This window comes from Ambystoma mexicanum, chromosome 2q (genome assembly GCF_040938575.1).
Source record: "Ambystoma mexicanum isolate Mex_15411 chromosome 2q, UKY_AmexF1_1, whole genome shotgun sequence".
Lineage (NCBI taxonomy): Eukaryota > Metazoa > Chordata > Amphibia > Caudata > Ambystomatidae > Ambystoma > Ambystoma mexicanum.
The window spans coordinates 839,744,281-839,764,700 of record NC_090924.1 but is presented as its reverse complement, the minus strand read 5'-3'; the positions used below and the strand labels follow the sequence as shown (position 1 = coordinate 839,764,700).

At 45.1% G+C, this 20,420-nt stretch overlaps 1 protein-coding gene across 2 annotated transcripts in view; it reads right to left on the bottom strand.

Moving 5' to 3' along the window:
* Window positions 1–20,420, bottom strand: part of LOC138569772 (integrin beta-1) — a 420,457-nt gene that overhangs the window by 215,636 nt on the left and 184,401 nt on the right. For both annotated transcript variants that reach the window (XM_069648057.1, XM_069648056.1), the window contains exon 7: window positions 3,038–3,193. In XM_069648057.1, the coding sequence (XP_069504158.1) occupies window positions 3,038–3,193 (156 nt within the window). The remainder of the gene's footprint in view (window positions 1–3,037; window positions 3,194–20,420) is intronic.

Below are 20,420 nucleotides of genomic sequence, written 5' to 3'. Positions count from 1 at the left end.
CGTCCCACTTATAACATCCAGTGACGTCGGCCGTCGGAGGAGGTCCTCGAGGGCTGCGTATGGAGGTCATCCAAGCAGGACGCAGATGCCAAAGATTTTCTGAAGCAGCACACTATGGTGATTACTATCATAGATCTGGAATACGTCGAAGGACCCAATCCCCTCGAAATTGACTTTAGTCTTTAAATTCCTAGACCCAGCACACCCATCTTACAATAGAGGGCCGGAGGGGTTACTTAGTATCCCCTGTGTCTAGATCCTCATGTAGCAATCAAATGCTACCCTTTACTCTCAGAATGGCAGGTGTGCCCCCCCCACCCACTCTGCTCCAACAGACCCTCCACAAGTTTCGGGATTCGGTGGATTGCAGCCTCATCCGGATTGTCCCCCCCACTGGCCTTCGAGACCCAGGTTTTCAGATCTGCTGCAGTTGTGCTCCCATGCACCGGTCCACCTTCCAATCTCCAGCAGAGGATTCCTGATGCAGCAGGACGGTGGAACATCTGCACTCAGCCAGGCTGGCCTGGTTCCTGACCAGCTGAGGCTTCAACATGCTCAATTTTCAGATGACACTGGGACACCATTCAGCAGGCCAGGATGCCCTCGACTTGGTCCCAGTATAAGAGTAAATGGACTACGTTCTGCCATGGGGCTCGAGACAAGGGTCTGGATCCTGTCACCTGTCCTCTGGTTGGCATATCGGCTTTTTCTGCACACCTGGCTTGTTCTGAAGTTCAGGTGGATACTTGCTGCACTTATTCGGTGGCCATTGAGGCTTACAAGAACTCCCTTGAGCATGTGTGTGGTGGTCCCAGAGGGTACTGCCTGCAATTCTGCCTAACACTGTCCTTGTCGGACTGTCAGCCAGCCAATCACGCCAGAGTACATTTGGGTCTCCCAGGAGACTAAGCAGAGGGAGTTTCGGGCACCTCCCTCACTTCCTGGCCACCCCAGACACTCAGGCGCCAGAGGTGGTCTTCAGTCCTGAAGCCCGCCAAAGGCATACGAACAAAGGGACCAAAGCTCTGCTGCAGGTGCGAATCGCCAAGTTCACCTCGACAGAGAAGCCCCCATAAGGACGACTTCTCCCTTTGAGTTGGTGGGACCAATCAACTCAACCATAAGCCACCTGGACACCTTATCTCGGAGCTGGTTGCATTTTCCTCAGAGTGCTGCAGGAAACCGAATAACCAGGGAGACGGGCACCAATTTGTGTGCTTGACTTACAGCTATCGGAATCGAAGATTTGCCAGCTTTTTGACCAGTCCCAGTGCAGGAGTCCCCAGACATCCTCCCTCTTGTCCCCACGACTGAGGCCCAGGAACAGTGACATCTGCAGGAACCGCCACGAACAGAAGTCATCAGCTGCCTCTTTTTCTTCATTTGTAAGGTACTGTAAAACCCGATAGAGTACTTAACTCTCGCGGTGAAAGTGCTTGGTTGGTTTTGCTTACACCTGTAGTCATCCCAAAGGGTACTGCATTTAAAATTTGCCTAACAGTTGGCTGCTGGTGCAGGATGCAACTCCTGGTGAAGAGGGCAAGCAGGATTTCTGGACACTTCACAAGACACAGGGAAGTGACAGACGGTCACAGCAGAGCAATGATAGCAGGCATCACTCCAATCACGGTTTAAGACCTTTCAGGACAGGATACCTTGATGCTGCGAAGCTGAAACATGGCAGGAAGTCGAGTTGTGGTTGCACAAGCTGGCAGCCACCGAAGTTCTGGTGGCAAAAGTACAACAGTGATGATTCTACCAAGGTAGCCCACTGGAGAGCTGGTCAGTCCACCAGGTGGTTCTGGGAGACTTCAGACGGCTAAAGATAGTTGGATCATCGGGAATGCGTCGAAACTGATTGGTCCCACCAATCCAAGATTTGAAGCACTGCAAATGGCCTTTGCAGATCAAATAGTGCAGCAGGGCTTCACCCGGCCAAACGCAGGAAGGGATGCCAGACCTCTTCATGAGTCGTCCACGGATCTTCAGTCTGCTGAACTTCTACACAGGCTACTTGGCTCCAACACCGATCTGATTAAATGGCTGCAGGAGTCGCCCTCTTACCCTAAATCCTGTCGGGAAACAAGTCCAAGCCCACCAATAGTAAGGATCTACACCATTCTAGGGACTCACCAATGAACACAAACCAATGCACAGGGGTCCACTGGCAGCACACCACATATAGTTGGGGGGTGTTACCATGGGGAAAGCATGAGCCACAAACCACGGGTGAGGTCTCCCCTCAATCCTTGTTAGAAGTGGTTCAGTGGTCACAAAACTAAAGATCATACAGGAGATGGATGAGAAAAAAAAAAGGTCTCACCTCTGCAGTCCAGTAGTAGTGCTTGGAGAGTTCAGGACAAAAGGTAAGATTTGCAAAAAGAAAATCTCACCAACATCTTACGTTCAGAAAAGGTATACAAAAGTTTCAAATCTCTCAACCAATTAGATAGGATGTTTATCAAATCGTAAATCTGGATTCCCTTTACTCTATCCTTCAACATGGGTTCTGGTTCCTAGAAGCATTGATGGAAACAATCAGGGAGCAAACTGTCTGTTTACAAGTCAATGGACTGGACAGGGCGAACCCAGATGCAGCAAACTAATTTTGGACACTTTTAAAATAAACCTGTAGATGGATTTGTGCCACACCACAAAAGGGCCACAAGTCTGACCACATGCAAGATCCTCTCTAATATTAGGCGCTGTTAAGGATGTAGGTGCAACCAAAAATGAGATGGACAATTAATATGAAACTGTAGCCCTCTCACCCCAGTGAAATGGCACAAAATGTTCAGAGGGCAAAAAAAAAAAAAAAAAAAAAAAAAAAAAAAGTCGGTTCCATTTTTTGCAGAAAGCTTGATGCAGATTCTAATCTCACCTAAGGTTATTAGCTGTCCAAAAAGTGCTCTTCGTTCGGGTAGTTGGACTTCACATTGCAACATGAAATGCTACAATATTTAACATATCAGAAAAATATACAGGAACATATTATTGTACAAGTGTGACATCATACAATTCAAGAACATGGACTCACGTAATAATGGCTCATTGTGTACATATTGTCCTCCAGGTGACATCTGCCATCATTTGGTAAAACAATTCCACCAAGTTTACCATCGCCAGCAAAATGAAATCCAGCATCAGTTGAAAACACCAACAAACGAGTAACATTTCTCCAACCAATTTGTTCCTGCAAAGAAAATGTTTTTATTTTTTTATTATATTGTTAAATTAATAACTTTAATCCAAACACATACACTGCATCACATAAAAGATGCATCACATCATAAAAGGTCAAGTATATTGTTTCGCTAACAATGTAACACGATTTGACACATTCATGCTTCTATTACAGCTATTATCGCCTGGATTTCTTTCCATAAGTTAGGGAAGATTATACATCCCTCATGGTTCCCAGACATGAATATGGTCCACAGCTCATCGGGATTAGTTGTCATCTCAAGGCCCAATGCTTTAATTGCTTTTAGCCAGAGAGCCCTCATTGCACTGCAGAGAAACAAGAGGTGACCAACTGTTTCCAAAACTTGTTCGCCACAGAACCAACAGTATATGGTTCCATGCAACCTTAGTCCAACACCCAGTTATCTCAAACATTTTAACAGCGTTAAACTTAAGACACAAATAGTCCCATACCAGATGGTTTCCCAAAAAGTTCCTAACATACAATGGATTCAATTGTCTTTCCAGAATAAGGGAACACAAAACTCAGCTGTTGATTTCGTGGCCAGGTCGACAGTTATCTGTTCACTGTTCATCTGAAGTGGGTGTCAAAGTGTCCTCATAATGCACTTATATTAGTTGATGTTCCTAACAAGAGGATCCTCACAGTTTCCCAAGCCATACATCAGCTAAATGTTGGAGGGCTCCCAGGGTGGGGGACTTTCTGTATGCAAGTTTAGCATGAATCATTTCATACAGCAAGCCCATGAGTATATCACTCACAGCATGGACTAGCTTCCAGTACAAAGTGAGACAGGGCAATATGATTAGTTTTCAAATAGGCATCAGATCAAATTCTAAGAAGAGCATTTCAGAGGACACATTGTGGTAATTCTAAAATGTGCTTTTGATGGACCTCCTCTCGCCTCCCTAAGCTGGCTCTCCTTCCACTCCCTTGTCAAATTCAACTTCCTATGCCTTGCCTTTAAATCCCTCTATGGTCTCGCCCCACCTTACCTTTCCTCTCTCCTCACCTTCCACTCTCCCCGCATCCACTTCGTTCTGCTGATCTCTTCCTTCTCGCCTCTCCTCCCCTGCCCTGAGCCCCATCCTGCCTCAGATCTTTTCAACTTCTCGCCCCTTTCCACTGGAACCGTCTTCCCCTCCCCATACGCTCCATCTCCTCCTACACTTCTCTCAAGTCTTACCTCCTCCAATCTCCATCATAATACCCGAGCTATTGCTTTTACGTTGCCCCTACCCTGCTTCCTACATTTTTACTACCTCCCCCACCTCGCTCCCGTTCCAGCCATGTGATACCTTACTGTTCATGTACATTTTTCTAAGTACTGTTTTCTGATACTTGTTTCATTGTTGCTTATGCTTATGTATTCCTCTGTCCTCATGTAAAGCGCTTTGGATTTAAGCGCTATATAAATCCTACAAATATACAAATATTCAAGAGATAGCCTCACGCGAACCAAGCACCCATGCCTCTGCAGCACAGCATATAATCGGGGCAATCTTCATTGTGTACAATTTGACCACAGATCCTACTGAATCTCCTCCTCCCTTATAAGCAAAAGAACATATGGCTCCTGTATTTGTGCACTACGAATTTCGAGTTTGTTCAGATGTAAGGAGCACACAAGGTTTGCAAACACAATTCCCAAGTAGGTGCATTTATTTACTACTTCAATAGTGACACCCTTAAAGTTCGAAACAACTTGTGCAACTTTTTTGTGAGGAGGTTTGAACATTATTTTAGTTTGTAGTGTTCACTTTTAGTGAGTTTATTTCGGGAAAAGGAGATGTTATCCAAGGCATTTTGTAGACCACCAGGGGTGAGCTCTAGAATGACTCATCAGCATAGCCAAAACAATGCTACCTGGTTACCCAGTTTGGCAGGGTACATCCTGGGTCCACCAATTCCCTCCCAATGTCAGATAAATACAAATTAAACAGCTGAGCTGCCAAAGTGCAGCCCTGTTTGAGGCACAACTTCGTATTAAGCCAACATGAGGCTCTACCATTACCCCCAATCTCACTTTTACTCATGCCTTCTCATGCAGTTTCATTATCCTTTTCAACAAACCAGCTGGAATCCCCCACTAGACAATTTTCCCCACAAACTTCCATGATCCACTGTGTCAAATGCAGCACTATAATCCACAAATACATAGATGGTGCATTTGCGGATTTGCCATGACTGTTCGATTATAGTTTTAAGTGCTAGCACATTAACAGAGGTGGAACATCCCTTGCGAAACCCAGTTTCGTTCCATGAAATGATAGCAACTGTTTCAGACCAAATTGTTAGTTCTAAGAGTACGATTTTAGCAAAGGTTTGATGGGACATCGCAAGAAGGTTGATAGTTTTGAGGATCTGCATGGGTACCTTTCTTGTGCCATGATTGCGGGAGCAATGGAGTAGCAGAAATGCTATCAAACCATTGGTCCACAGACCAATGTCTGATTTTATCAGGAGGTTGCACAGCCCGTCAGGGCCAGGATCCAGAGATGACCTGCCATTACTGACGAGTACAGCAACTTCAGGTTTGGTTTTTTGAAATTGCCACTATCAGACTGCGTAGGAATTATGGTTGTTCAAGATTGATTCCTTCCCCACCCCCCCCCCCCCCCCCCCCCAAGTGTGTCATTTATATAGGTGACCCAGGTAGATTCGACCACACCATTGATTATGGCAGTACTGCTCTTATGTTTATTAATGATCTGCCAAAATCTCTTGGAATCATTGGTTTGGGCACTATTAACCAAGTTCTTCCACTTTTCCTGCTTTCTAAACGGTCAGTGTTGTCGGAGTCACTTGGTATAATTAGACCTGATTGTTTTCCGGCCAAGTGCATATTCATCATGGTCGGTCATGTGTGGCCAGATTGCGCAGCTCTCTGTGAATAGCTTCTTATTGCTAATCAGTTTATCGTAGTCAAATTTGTGCGGATTTTCCGATCTAGTAGCCGGTCTTCTATTACTTCAAACTTTAGGGAATATAGTATCGTTAATGACTAGGACACACTCATATTCAGCCAACAACTGGAGGCCAAAAAAGTCCATCTCATGTTGAGGGATTGACTCAGGTGCACAAAAATGTTCAAATATAATATGTGCTATTGCTGAAGCAGCTTCTAGTTCAGTGGGGGATCATTTTATACTAGTCATGGTATTATTGAAACAGACCGCGTGTTTTCATGAACAAAATTGCTTTTTTGTACGTTAAGACTCAGCACTATAGGCAAATAATCACTCACATATCGTTGAATTATAGCCATATCTGTTATCAGTACAATACTCCACTCTTAGAATAAGGATGTACCATCTGAGTTCATTGTAGCGTAGACAGAGCAGCCAGGCTCATCTTGGGAGGGATAGAGGAATGGAGAATCAGAACAAATGCAAATGTAATGCAAATGTTCCAAAGAAATACTGAAACACTATGTATTGTAAAAAAAGAAACGGTTTATTTAAATACAGGTAGGCCCAGATAAATCTTGGGGGAAATAAGTACCACCACTCACAGATCATAAACACAGTATGGCAAACAAGACTATGCTTGAAGGTACACATACCAAAGTCTATGACCTTATTGGGAACACCTAACAGGAGTTCTAGGGAAGTCAAAACCAATAGTTACTTTTAGATTATTTTCAGTAATACCAGGGTAGTAGATCCTATCAGTTGTACTTCCACGCTCAGCAAGAAATCACATAGTATCAACTGAACAATATAATTTTCAGATCTAATGAAACAGTTTCTAGGAACAGTATAAAGCTATAACTCTGATTCAGGATAACAGTTATTCTTGGGGAGTAATATTAAATTACAGTTGCTTTTCAGTTCAGCCTAAGGAAAGCAATAACTCACTTATTTTAGGGTAACAGTTCTACTCAAGGTAAGTAAAACCTATACACATTTTACAGGAGCCATCAGGAACTTAAAGGCAGGTATAAATCTAAGACTGTTTTTGTGTCGGTCTACAACAGACCAGGGAAAGCAAATCCCAGTGTTACACTTTATGACTCAAAGTAATTCTAGGTAGGTAAAACCTAAAGCAGACTTATTCTGGACAAGCTAACAGCAAGTCAGGTAAAGCAAGACCCAGTTGGGGACACTCATACATTTAACCTAGTAGGAATAGTGAGGTGAAACCAAAACCATTACTTTTGGGAAAGAGGCACAGCCAATTAACAGGTGAGTACAATAACCTTACATCTACTTTCTATTACAATGGCGAAACAGTTTAAGGAAAGAAATATGTAACATACTTTTCAGAATGGCAGAACATTACTAAGGTTAAGTTATAATGTCTGTAACTGTTCACACTCTCAGAGTTACAGTTACCAACCAACTTCTTTCGCAAGAAAGTAACTTTGAAACACTTATTCTCTTTTCTAGGCAAAAGGCCCAATCTTTGGCAGTCTTTCCCTTATTCTTGGAGCATGAGTGTTCTCAGTGGCAGACAGGGGGTCACTGGGTTCTAGTGTCCAACAGGCAGGTTAGAATAGGTTCTTAATAGCAAAAGGAGTGTTCCTAAGGAAGACTGTTAGAACAAGTAAGTACTTTACTTAGAGAGTTAGTTGAGGGTTCAGGGGCTTCACAGAAGACACCCTAGGAGGATTCCAGCAGGGGCCGGGGTGCACTGGATGAGAGGACTCCCAATCACAGAAAATACCCCAAAACTACACAGGAATAACGAGAGACTTAAGGTAAGTAAATACCCTAGCCAGCACAGTACCTCTGTACAGAAGATTTTGCAGCAGGACGACTTCAGGCTGGGCAGCCAAAAACCCAGTCGTTGGAATTCCTTCATCAAGAAGAGAGGACCCTTTAAGGACTTTTGCAGCAAGAATCACAGGGAAGGCTCTAGGCAAGGTTTTCCTCGCAGCTGGATGTGGCTCAGTGGATTTCGTGCATTTTTCAGGAGCACAGAAGACAAACTCGCTAGACAGATTCTCGTCATTTGCAAGGTCCAGCACTCTTGTGAGGGGACTTTTCGTACTGGAATCGTGCCTCTAGAAATCCAGCATGATGCCACCAACTTTCAGCGAGATTCGGAATACCGTGCACCACACAATGGCTTGTGGTCCCAGGGTAGTCGGGTATGGAAGACCTACAAGGTCGCAGCACAGCATGGGATGGCTCAAATGCAGATCTTCTTGGGTTGAGCGGGTCTCACCAGGCTCTGGGTCGTCTTTTTCAGAGTCCCCATGTCGATTGGAAGGAAGGGCTACAACAGGCTCTGGTTACACAGCAGACTCTCCGGTCGCTGGAAATAATTTCAGCCGCTAATTCTTCATCTTCCTCCTCGAATTTGGTGGCGACTACCTCTTCAGCTTCCAGGTTCAGACTTTTATGCAGGATGTTGGGGGGTAGGGGGGGGATTCTCAAGAATGTGCCAATTCCCTTCACCTTAGAAACGCCCAGCAACTTTGCTGGATTTTGAGGACTTGGGAGAGAGTGAGCCTTTTTCCCACTCTCTCATGTATTTTGATGTGTTTTACCATTGTGTTTTCTTTGGTTAGGAGTCTAAACCAACTCCAAAGGCCTCATCTTTTCATTTGTGTCACACAGCACCCTCAGTGCAGTGGCACCGGAAAACCTTTTCAGGCTTTCAAGGTTTAAATACCTTCTCTGGGATGAACTGCTGTTTCCCAGAGTAAGTAAAATGAGATTGACTTAACTAGTCGTTTAAATTCCTAGACCCAGCACACCCTATCTTACAATAGAGTGATGGAGAGGTTACTTAGTATCCCCTATGTCTAGATACTCGTGTAGCAGTCAAATGCTACCCTTTCCTCTCAGAATGGCTGGTGGCATTGGTTTTACAACGACCTACCATGACCTTTCCCGACGCAAACTATTTGTAGCACCGGGATACATGTTTTTCAAGATGGCGCCTGAGCCCCCTTTGTTAAAAACAGGTCTGTCTTTTTTCGCCATTTCGTTTTGGAAAGGTCCTTCTAGAGTTTTTTTCTGTGTGCCAAACCGAGGTTTGGTCTCTGTTAATTCGCCTTTGGCGGGCTTCAGGAGTGAAGACCGCCTCTGGCGCCCGAGTGTCTGGGGTGAGCAGGAAGTGAGGGAGGTGCCCGAAACTCCCTGTGCTTAGTCTCCTAGGAGACCCAAATGCACTCTGTGGTGATTGGCTAGCTGACTGTCCGGCAAGGACACCCACCCTGCAGGGTGAGTGACAGATACACTTTTGGGATGGCCCACAGACACTACCTACACCCTCAGGTCACTTCATTTGCTACGGCTGGGGATATTAATAGATCACTGTTGCATTTAGAATCATAGTAGTAAGTCAAACGAAAACGTTATTTAGAACATAAAAGACCACAAATATTCTTAAGCAGGAAAATACTTTCAGGTACCCCAATAAGAGTCATACAGGGAAAGAAGCTAAGCCAAAGCACTAGGCAAAAGTCTACATTAGTTAAGTAGAAAGTCTTTGCACAGTGTTTTATAAGTCTTTGGAGAAAAGAAGAACCAACTGTAGGGTCACAAGCTGATCAGACGAGTAGTAGAAGATGCAAGCAACTCTACAGTAAGAGGTAAGTTCTCTCAGACTTTACAGTACCTTTAGAATAGTGCAGCAGATGACTTCTGTTCCTGTGCAGCTCTGCAGATCTCACTGTTCTTGGGCCTCAGTCGTGGGGACAAGAGGGAGGACTTCTGAGAACTCCTGCACTGCAATGGGACGGTCACCGCTCACAAACGGTAACCTTAAATTCAGTGGCTGTTCAGTGTTTCAGCTCCTCGCGTCTACCACAAATAGCAACCCTGCAGTGCCTGCCAAGATGGACTTTCCTTGTTTCTGGGGTCGCACACTCTGTTGAGGGGGCTCATGCTTGGTCAGTCCTGCTTCCTGGGAGTCCAAAGGATCTTCCTGGAGCTCTAGGCCAGCTCAAAAGCAAAGCACACAATCTAGTGTTCCTCTCCCTGGCTATACGGATTCCAGCAGCAACTCTGTGGAAATTCAACCAGCTCAGAGATGGATGTCCAGGTGGCTTACTTTGTAGTGGAGTGGTCCCACCAACTCAAAAAGGGAGAAGTCGTCCTTGCAGGAGCTTCTCTGTCGATGCGAATTTGGAGTATCAGCACAGCAGCAGGGCTTCACCGGGCAAACCAAAGGTCCAGGAGTTGCAGCAGGCGTCCTCTTCAAGTTCTTCTTCGGTTCCTTCGTCCAGTGGTCCACTGTCATCCAAGCCAAAAATCTCACCTTTTATTCAGTTCTCTCCCATTCATTCCAGCTTAGCTCTCAGTCACCCAGTAGGGTGGATGTCCTTGCCGGACAGTCAGCTGGCCAATCACCACAGAGTTAATTTGCGTCTCCTAGGAGACTAAGTACAGGTAGTTTCGGGCACCTCCCTCACTTCCTGCCAACCCTAGACACCCTGGAGCGCGAGGCGGGCTACACTCGTGAATCCCGCCAAAGGCAAAGCGAACAAATAGGACCAAACTTGGTTTGGTGCGCAGAAATAAATCGCAATGACCTTTCCACAAAGAAATGGTGAAAAAAGAAAACCGGGGCCGTTTTTACAAAAATGGTACCCTTCGGTGCTTAACTGCAGCTGCGAACGCATGCACACCATGGTAGTTGAAACGAAACCACCAAGTAACCCCTCCAGCACCCTATTGTAAGATAGTGTGTGCTGGGTCTAGAAAGTTACAAATGTAAGTAAAGTCAATTTCACTTTACTGTTCTTGGAAACATTAGTTTATCCAAGAGAAGGTATTTAAACCTTTGATAAATCTGTAAGACTTCCCTGTGCCACTGCGCTGAAGGTGCTGTGTGACCCAATGTGAAAGCTGATGCCTATGGATTTTGTCAGACTCCACAACCAAAAGAAACAAGAAAATCACATTAAAATACATGAGTGGGAAAAAAGGCCTCACTCTCTCCAGGTTTAAAAAATCAAGTCCTCAAAATCCAGCAAAGTTGCTGGGGGTCTCTAAGGTGGAGGCAATTCGCACATATCTGAGAATTCTCCCTAAAAGGGGGTCACTACGGTCTAGTGACCAACAGGCAGTGTCAGGATAGGTTCTTAAGCAGCAAAAGTCAGAGTTCCTTAGGAAAACTGGGCAAACAGGCGAGTCCTTTACTTCTGAGTTAGAAGAGGGTCTAGGGGCTTCACAGAAGACACCCTAACGGAATTCTAGAAGTGGGACTGGGTGCACTGGATGAGAGGCCTCCCCATCACAGAAAACACCCCACAGCTACACAGAAATCCTAAGACTGAAGGTACGTACATACTTAAGCGAACACAGTACCTAAGCATTGAAGATTTTGCAGCAGGAGGATTTCAGGGTCTGCAGCCAAATACCCGGTCAGTGGATTCCTTGTTGTGGTGACCGAAAACAAGACCTCAGAAGGAACTTTGCTGCAGGGATCGATGAAGGCTCTAGGCAAGGATTAGCACAGAAGATAGAAAATCGCGGTTGAATTCTCATCGTTACAGAAGTCCAGCACTATGTTGAGGGGACTTCTCGGACTCTATTCGTGTCTCTGGAGATCCACCAGGATGCCCACGAAGTTTCAGCAAGACTCGGAAGACTGCACCGAATACTGGCTCGAGGTCCCAGGGTTTTGGGGTATTGCAGCAACGCAAGGCCGCAGCAAAGCATGGGATGGCTCAAACTGCAGCTCATCTAGTCTACTGGGTCTCGCCAGGCTCTGGGTCAGGGTTGTTTTCTGAGTCCCCAGGAGGATTGGAAGGAAGGGCAACAGCAGTCTCCGGTTACACAGCAGTCTCTCAGGTCGCTGGAAATTGTTTCTGCCCCTTTTCCTTCATCATTCTCTTCGGTTTCGGTTCCAGTGGTAGACTGCACTTAAGCTTCCAGGTTCAAGTTATTTATCAGGAATTACAACACAACTTCTGCATTCTCTCCCCGCATCTTACAAGAAGGGGTGGTCTGGTTGTCCAATCAGGACAGCCAGCCCCCCCCCCCCACCGCGCCTCCACTGGGATTTGTCCCCATTCAGGAAAGGAGGAAGACAAAGGGCTGTGGAGTTTTGGACTCCTCCCTTGCTTCCTGCTCTCACAGACACCCTGGTTCCTGAGCGGGGAGTCCAAGGGACTCCAGCCAAGATAATCACACAAAGGAATTTCCCGCCCTGGATGTCAGGGGAAGGAACAAGAAAGGAAAATAAATACTAAAATGGCGAAAAAAAGAATACAGGGCCATTTTGGTAAAATGAGCACCCTTAGGTGCCTGTACTGCAGCTGTGAACACAGCCCACGGTAAAGGTGCACCAAATTAATACAAGGTATCACTACCACCAGCCATTGAAGGTAAGCTTGTCCATGTAACAGAATTGTTACAATTTTAATGTGAAAGGAGATACATTGCATCTCCCAAGCACTCCACATAAGGTGGGGTGTGCTGGCTTCACAGAATAAAATTTAAAAAAGGGAGCCAAAGATCTTTTCTACCTTTGAGAACAGAAGTTCACTCAAGGTTAGCAAAAGAAAGTAAAGGGGAGCCCCTAGGGTAACCCAGCAACAACAAGCACTTACTGCCAAAAGTATAGGCAAAAAGGATAACTTTAACCTCTTTAGTGCCAAGGATGAGCTATCTCGTCCTTGGGATTACCTCCCTGTTGCCAAGAACGAGATAGCTTGTCCTTTCAGGCACTCTGTTTTGTGCGATCCCTGCAAAGCAGGGAATCGCACAAAACTGTAATCCAACCCCCGGGCTATGTGAGGGGGAGGTCCCCCCTCACTGCCAGGGGGCTGGATTAGTTTCAGTTCCACGTCGGCGTGCGAAAAAGCACGACGGCGTGAAAGTAATTTTCACCGCAGCAGCCATTTCGGGCTGCTGCGGTGAAAGCAGAAGGTGAGTGTTCACCTTTCTCCACCTCGATCTCCGGCTGTATTTCAAGCCGGAGATCCAGGCTGGTATCGTTGGAAAGGGGAGATTGTCCCCTTTACAACGATACCCATTGTGTGGCATTGCTGCCCGCGGATCGGACGCAGGGCGCACGATCCATGGGCAGCAATGTCACCGGATCAATGCAGATCCGTTTGTGATGCGGGGGGAGGGGAGCTGCTTACTAGGTAAGCGGCCCCCTTGCCCCCAAAGCATGGGGCCACAGCGTCAGAGACCCCTGGGGGCAGGTGTGAGGAAACTTAAATCTTCCAATGAAATCTAGACAAGCCTTTCCCAGCAATGGCAGTATACAACAAGTTACCACCTATGAGGAACAAACAATATCAAAGTCAATGGACTAGAAGAGTCTGCAGGCAGCCAGGACAGCCAAAGTCAGTTGGAGCAGTCTATGGAGCTGAGGCACTAAGTCTTGCACAAAGTTAGAGAGTTTGAAGAAATCACTTTTAGGGTTACAAGGTGTTAAGCCTGTGCAAAGAGTTGGAATAAACTCAAGGTAAGCTAATGCAATGCCCAACTAAGAAAAGCACAGCTAAAAGACATTGAGGTAAGCACCCCAAGTCTAAATAATACCTCTGGTTAGAAGAGTGGTCCAGCTGGATTCTGCCCTGTTGCAGCGATGCAAACTCTGGGTTCCTGAGCCTCAGTCGTGGGTACAAGAGGGAGGACGTCTGGAGGGCTCCTGCGGTGGCACTTTGAGGTCATCAGCAGCTACAGGCTCTTTTCGGTTCAGCAGCACTCCACGGTTTAAGCGCTTAGTAAACAGCACCGCCCTGGATCTCGGATACCGGTTGGACTTCCTTGACTCCTTGGGTCCTGCATTCCAGTGAAGGGACTCAAGCATTGGTCGGCCTGTTTCTGGAGGGTCCTTAGGAGACTCCTGGAGCTTTTGGCCAGATTTCAAACATTGCACTGGACTACGGATTTCTCAACCCCTGGCACTCGGTTCTTGCAACAGCGAAGAAGTACAGCCATCAGGGGAGATGGTCCGGTGGAGTTAGTCTATGGGTTAGTTGGTCCCACTAACCCAAGGGAAGAAGTCATCCCTTCCGAAGCTTCTCTGCAGAATTGTAAAAGGAGTTTCAGCACAGCCAGCAGCAGGGCTTCACCGGGCAATTCAAAGGTCCAGGAGGATGCAGCAAGCTTTGTTCATGGTTTCTTCGTCGGGCGTTTCTTCCAGTGGTCGACTGCCTCTAGTCCCAAAACCTTCACCTTTTAAGCAGGTTTCTCCCATTCATGCACAGCCTAGGCTGTCAATCACACAGCCAATCAGGACTGGTTGCATTCAGGCCCTCCTAGAGACAAAGGAGATAGGGGCCTTTACAGACACGCTGGAGCCAGAGGCGGACTTCAGGGCAGAAGCCCACCAAAAGAAAAACGAACAGGCCTCAAACCTGGCTCAACGCACAGAGTAAAACCCAAGAAAGACCTCACAAACAGAAAATGGCAAAAAGACGACTGGGGTCATTTTGACAAAATGGTCACCTCTGGGTGCTTGCTATACTGCAGCTGAGGATTCCGCCTGCGGTAGAACAGCACAAGGGTAGGAAAATTAAACCACTGCGACCAGCCATTTAAAGTAGTGAGGGTAACATGAACGTTTTTACATGAGACTGTAGGATAAGGTGCTAGTAGGTAACCCCCCAGCACTACACATAAGAGGGGGTGTGCTGGACCTACAAAGAGAAAAGGCACGTAAAGTAAATTTTACATTACTATTCTTGGGAACAGTAGTTCACACAAGAAAAGGTATTTAAACCTTAGGAGAAATCTAAAGGATTGTTCTGTGACTGCACTGAAGGTGCTGTGTGTCACCATACAAAAAGTAGATGCCTATGGAGTTTGTCAGTCTCCAAAAACAGTGGAAACATAATCCTAATCAGGTCAAAACATATGATTGAGGAAAAAGGTCTCGAAGGGTTAAAAATTAAAAAGTCCTAAAGTCCAGCAAAAGAGCTCGGGGTCTCTAAGGATGGAAGGAATTGGCACAGAAATGAGAATTCTACTTAACACTCAGCACTGCACAGAAGGTGGAGCGTGCTGATTCTACAAAATAATAAGTAGGATAAGAAAGTACCCCCTATATCCTTGGAAACAGTAGTTATCACAAGGGAAAAAAGGGCAGCTCAAAGAGCTCCAAGCAACATTACAATAATAAATTGCAGATGCCTTAAAAAGTAGAGGAAAACATTACTCCAAAAAGATCAAACCAAAAGGGTTGAAAAAGGTTCCCAGTGGTGTTTGGTAAGATTTTCATTGAAATGGTAAATCTTCCTGACCTGGGTCAACTCCCAATGTGTTTCAGGAGTCCCCAGAAGTCCTCCCTCTTGTCCCCACGACTGAGGCACAGGAACAGGATCTGCAGAGCCACACAGGGACAGAAGGCAGCTGGAACCATTTCTTCCAACCAAAAGGTACTGTAAACCTAAGAGGACATCTTGTTGTGTAGCCTTACTTGCTCTCAGTTGAGACTTTTCTTGGTTGCCATTGTAGAGTTGCTTACAGCTTTACCCCTCACAAGCCTCCCAGCCTGTGGCCCTTCAAGCAAATCTTATTTCTACAACCTTTCTAAAACATTGCGCAAGAATTTTACTTGCCTGCCAAGAAGCTCTTCAGCTCCCCTAGACTATTAAACTAACATCGACTGTCCTGGCTCCCTGAGTGACTCGTCCACATCTGACTGTGCGTTTGCCTTTCCCCCAGGAAAGAGTTAATTTACTTTTCATTGGAGGGTTTTAAAAGTACTTACCAGTTTATGAATTGTTAACCTTTGTTTTGTTCCCATAAGTAGCCCTTTACACTGAACTCCGTATTGCTCGAAATGTGCCAGTGATAAATCAATGTCCACAGTGTCCTAGCTATTTAAGTCACCTGAGGTTGTAGGAAGTGTGTGTGTGCCATCCCCAATGGGCATCTGATTTAGAGACACTAAGAGTGTGTTTTGAAGTGTATTATAATTGTTACAGGTTTTGCCCCCTTCTGAAGAAAGATTACATAACTGACTGAAATAAATGAATTGTTTAATCAAGAAACCTTGAATATAAGTGTTTATTTGAATAACTGTCTGTGAAACTGCTCTCATTGACCCCTCGAGATAAGCCTGGCTGCTCAGTCACTCTACCAACTTGTGTAGTACATGCTTATACCAAGGGTTGGGTTAACTATTGCCAGGAGGACAAGGCTGGTGCAGTCTTCCACAGTGTACTGGATACAATCTTGCCTAACACTTACCTAGAAACTGAAAGTATCCACAGGAACCTTTGCTGTTCTGCTGCTTCGCGAGAATGAGCCCTCTCCAAACAGACATCTGCATAGAGTTAGGGATCATCCCTTTAAAGCTTTAGTTTGCTGAGAAAACACCTCTAGAACCTTAAACTCAGCTACTGATTGACTAACCAACCTTCCTTCCTAAAATACTTTATATCTTATGTGGTTTTGCCAACTAAATACAATTACTGTACATCTTTGTCTTAACACGAGTGTCAAACAATTGTACTGCGAGCAACTACCAACTAAGCAGTGGCATTTGAAATGGGTTTGTAAGTATTCCTGTGTGTGTTGGTTAAGTGATTAAGTATTTTACGACAATCCTTGTCTAAATAAATATATATCTTATTATACATTTATTAGTGTAAGAGTTTCTTTGGACCATTGTGCTAAATGGGTTCAGTGTACTTACCTACAGCTCACATCTTCCTCTTATGATAAGCCTAACTGCTCTGCCACTCTTCCAAGGTTCCATTAGTACAGACTGATAGTAAGAGTTGGGGACCTGCATGCCATTGGGATAGTTTTATGAAGTCTTACCACAAGTGGACTTATGAAAACTTAAACACTTCATTGCGCTCTGCTTTCTGCGAGCCTCACCAAAGCATGTTGCTCAATGGGATGCCCTCTCGCACCTCACAGCTTTCTCAACTCCGGTGCCTTGCTAACCGTGAGCTGGAGAACTTCATGCTTCTCTTCCGGGCATGGTTTTAAACCACATCGGGCCAAATGTATTTTCCCACCGACTAGACTGCCGCCCATGGTTCTCTTGGGGAGTAATAATTTCTCCTCGCCTCCGTCGTACTGTTTCTTGTGCAATGCTGAGGAAGTTGACATTGGGAGTAATCGTCACTGCTCCCAACCCCTTCCTCATCTCCGTTATATTGTTTATGTGATATTGGGGGAAGTTGACGTTGGATCTTATTGGGAGTACTTCTGGCAGCTCCCTGCTTCCTCCTTGTCTTAGTTAATAAACTATTCTTTGGGAGATACTTGAAGTCGACGTGGCCAGTGGTTATGGGAGTGTGTTACAATATGCCATCAAGGCATGAGGAAGGGAAAGACCATCCCTAAAAAGGAAATGGGGGTATGCAACTGGTTCCGATGACGTCTAGTCATCCCCCTAAGGGTCAACCCTACCCCATGCAATCCTCCCTCATACAGCCAGCCCGCCCAGGGTCAGGTAGCAGCTGCCATCCCCTGGCCAGACGAGCAGAGGCTACCTCAGGAAAAGAGTGAGGACATCATGTATTGAAAGTGGACACCATACATTGCTATTGAATATTCCTTAGTTGATGCTTTGAAGGTGCTATAGCTGCCCAGAAAACCTAGGAAGCACACAATTGCAGTTAATGGTGGTCATGTTCATTGCATGTTGCTGGCAAGGTTGGATTCTGTGTAGAGCTGGGGAATAAAATAGTCCATAAGGGGATTCCAAGAAATGCTGTAAGTGAAAAACGGACATGGAATGCACAAAGTTACAGAAAAACAGACTTGTATAAACAAACTCATACATCACTTTTGATTAAAGCACGGGTCCCCAACCTTTTATGCACAATGAGCAAAATGTGCATATCAAATGAAATGGTGAGCAACATCAATTTTTCAACTGAACAGATCAGCGCTCAGTTGGTGGACAAATGATTGCAACACAAATTAGAAATGTAATAAACTTAGAAAAGTTTAATTTGTAGTACTGTAGTTACTAGACCACGTGCAATTCTAGTAAAGGAAAGTTGCAAAGCCTTTAACTTCATTTGACATTAAGTGGTTGTTTACAGGAAATGTTGGGGAAATTGAGTGGCCAGTTGTAAATGTTTAGACACATAGGACCAGTGAAGTTGTTAAAACATATAGTAAGACTAAAACATTACCAGGAGGTTTCAGGTTCTCAAACAAAATATTTTAAAGACATTTAGTGCAAATGCTTGGACAGTAAAATTGGTCACAAATAGAACAGGTGTACTTTGGGGTTCTGCCAGGGGATTTTCTGGGATCTTTAGTGGCAAATGATGCACTCCTAGGCATACAAGAAAAGCAATACTGTCTCACAGGCACAGATTACTGTATTGTGGATTGTTTCTTCAGAAATGTTATGAAATTAAGCATTTCTGTTTTAACAGAGTGAACACAATCCACTTGTTAATTTTCCAATTGCCATGTTAAGCACCACAAAGACGTCTGACAACCAGAGGGGCTGGTTAGCGATGCCCAAGCTCGACAAGGAAGAACTGGAAAGAATTACTAAATCACAGAACTAAATCACAGTAAAATAACTGTTAAACATTTCAGAGGCCACAAAGGAACGTATCAGTTTGAGTCATTGGTTGAAACTATCCGGGACAGAGCTATTGTGAAACAGCATCCCCAAGTTCAGGAGTTTGAGATTGTAGAAAGGGATGCCCCCACCCATGGTTCGATGCGGAATGCAGAATCTTGAAAAGAAAATTCAACCACGATTTGATGAGTGGTGTGTACATGACTGGTCAGATTTATAGTTCTCAAAGTTGCATGTAAAAATTGCCAAAAGAACCCACAAAATGTGTTGCGAAACAATGGGAGCTTTTTCAAAGGACACCAATTTATTCCTTTCAGATGTTGATTCTTGTACTTCTCTTGGGAAAGTTAATCCACCCTCTCTCAAGGGTACACGTTATAGCATGCTTCTTTATGCCGAAGAGACAGCTATTTTGGACTCAACCCCAGCAGGTCTCCAAAAGGGCATGCTAAACACAAATTTCTATTTTGGGATCCATAGTTTGAAATTAAATATGATAACAAATGATGGTGCTTGGAAAAAAGGGTGAAACTGTGTAGCAAATTTTTAAATGAATGTAGAGATGAGGGGGGCCGTCTCATTTTTATTTGAGCCTACTCTTCTCATAGAGCGGTGATTGGGTCAACCATTTTCAGAAGGCAGCTGAAAGGGCAGCATTAAGGATTAAAAGGCTTTCTATATTTTTATTTCAAGTTTGGGGTATTCTGATTGGACAACTGCCTGGAGGTATACAAGGCAAAGGTCTGTTCCATGATTTTAATGGCAGCGAAATCCATGGTGGTTCAAGCCGTCATGTCTTGGAGGGGGTTGCAAAATAAAGTCCTGCGTATCTTTCAGTTTATTGCTAAATTCTTCCCACCTTAGAGACCTCTAGCTCTTTTGCTGAACTTTGGGCCTTTGAACTTTTAAATCCTATGTGTTTCTTTTGGTTGTGGAGTATGACAAACTCCATAGCCATCATCTTTTACATTGTGTCACACAGCACCTTGAGTGCAGTGACAAAGGGAAGTCTTTCAGATTTCCCAAAGGCTTAAATATCTTCTTTGGGATAAACTACCGTTTCCAAAAGCAGTAAAGTGAAATTGACTTTACTTACATTAGTAACTTTCTAGACCCAGCACACACTTATCTTACAGTAGGGTGGTGGAGGGGTTACTTTGTATCCCCTTTGTCTAGCTTCTCATGTAACATTTTTATGTTAACCTACCCCGATGAATGGCTGGTGGCAGTGGTTTACTTTTTACTCCCATTATGGGATTTTACTGAGGGCTGCGTTCGCAGCCATGGTAAATCACCCATGGGTGCCATTTTTGTCAAAATGGCCCCAGTCTTTTTTCACCATTTCTTTGTGGAAATGTCCTACTTGAGATTTACTCTGCGCGCCAAACTAGCTTTGGTCCCTTTTTTCGTTCTTTTGCGGGCTTCACGAGTGAAACCCGCCTCTGGCTCCAGGGTGTCTGGCGGGGCAGGAAGCGAGGGAGGTGCCCGAAACTCCCTGTGCTTTGTCTCCTAGGAGACAGGAATGCAGTCTTAAGTGATTTGCCGGCTGGCCATCCCGCAAGAACAGCCACCCCGCTGGGTGATTGACAGGTAGGCTGGAATAAATGTGAGTAAGCTGCATAAAAGGCTTTTTGGCTTGGGAGGCAGAGTTGACCACTGGACGAAGGAATCAGAAAAAGAACTTGACTATGTCTGCTGCAACTCCTGGACCGTTGGTTTACCCGATGAAGGCCTGCTGCTGTGCTGAATTCGTATCGACCAAGAAGCTCCTGCAAGAACAACTTCT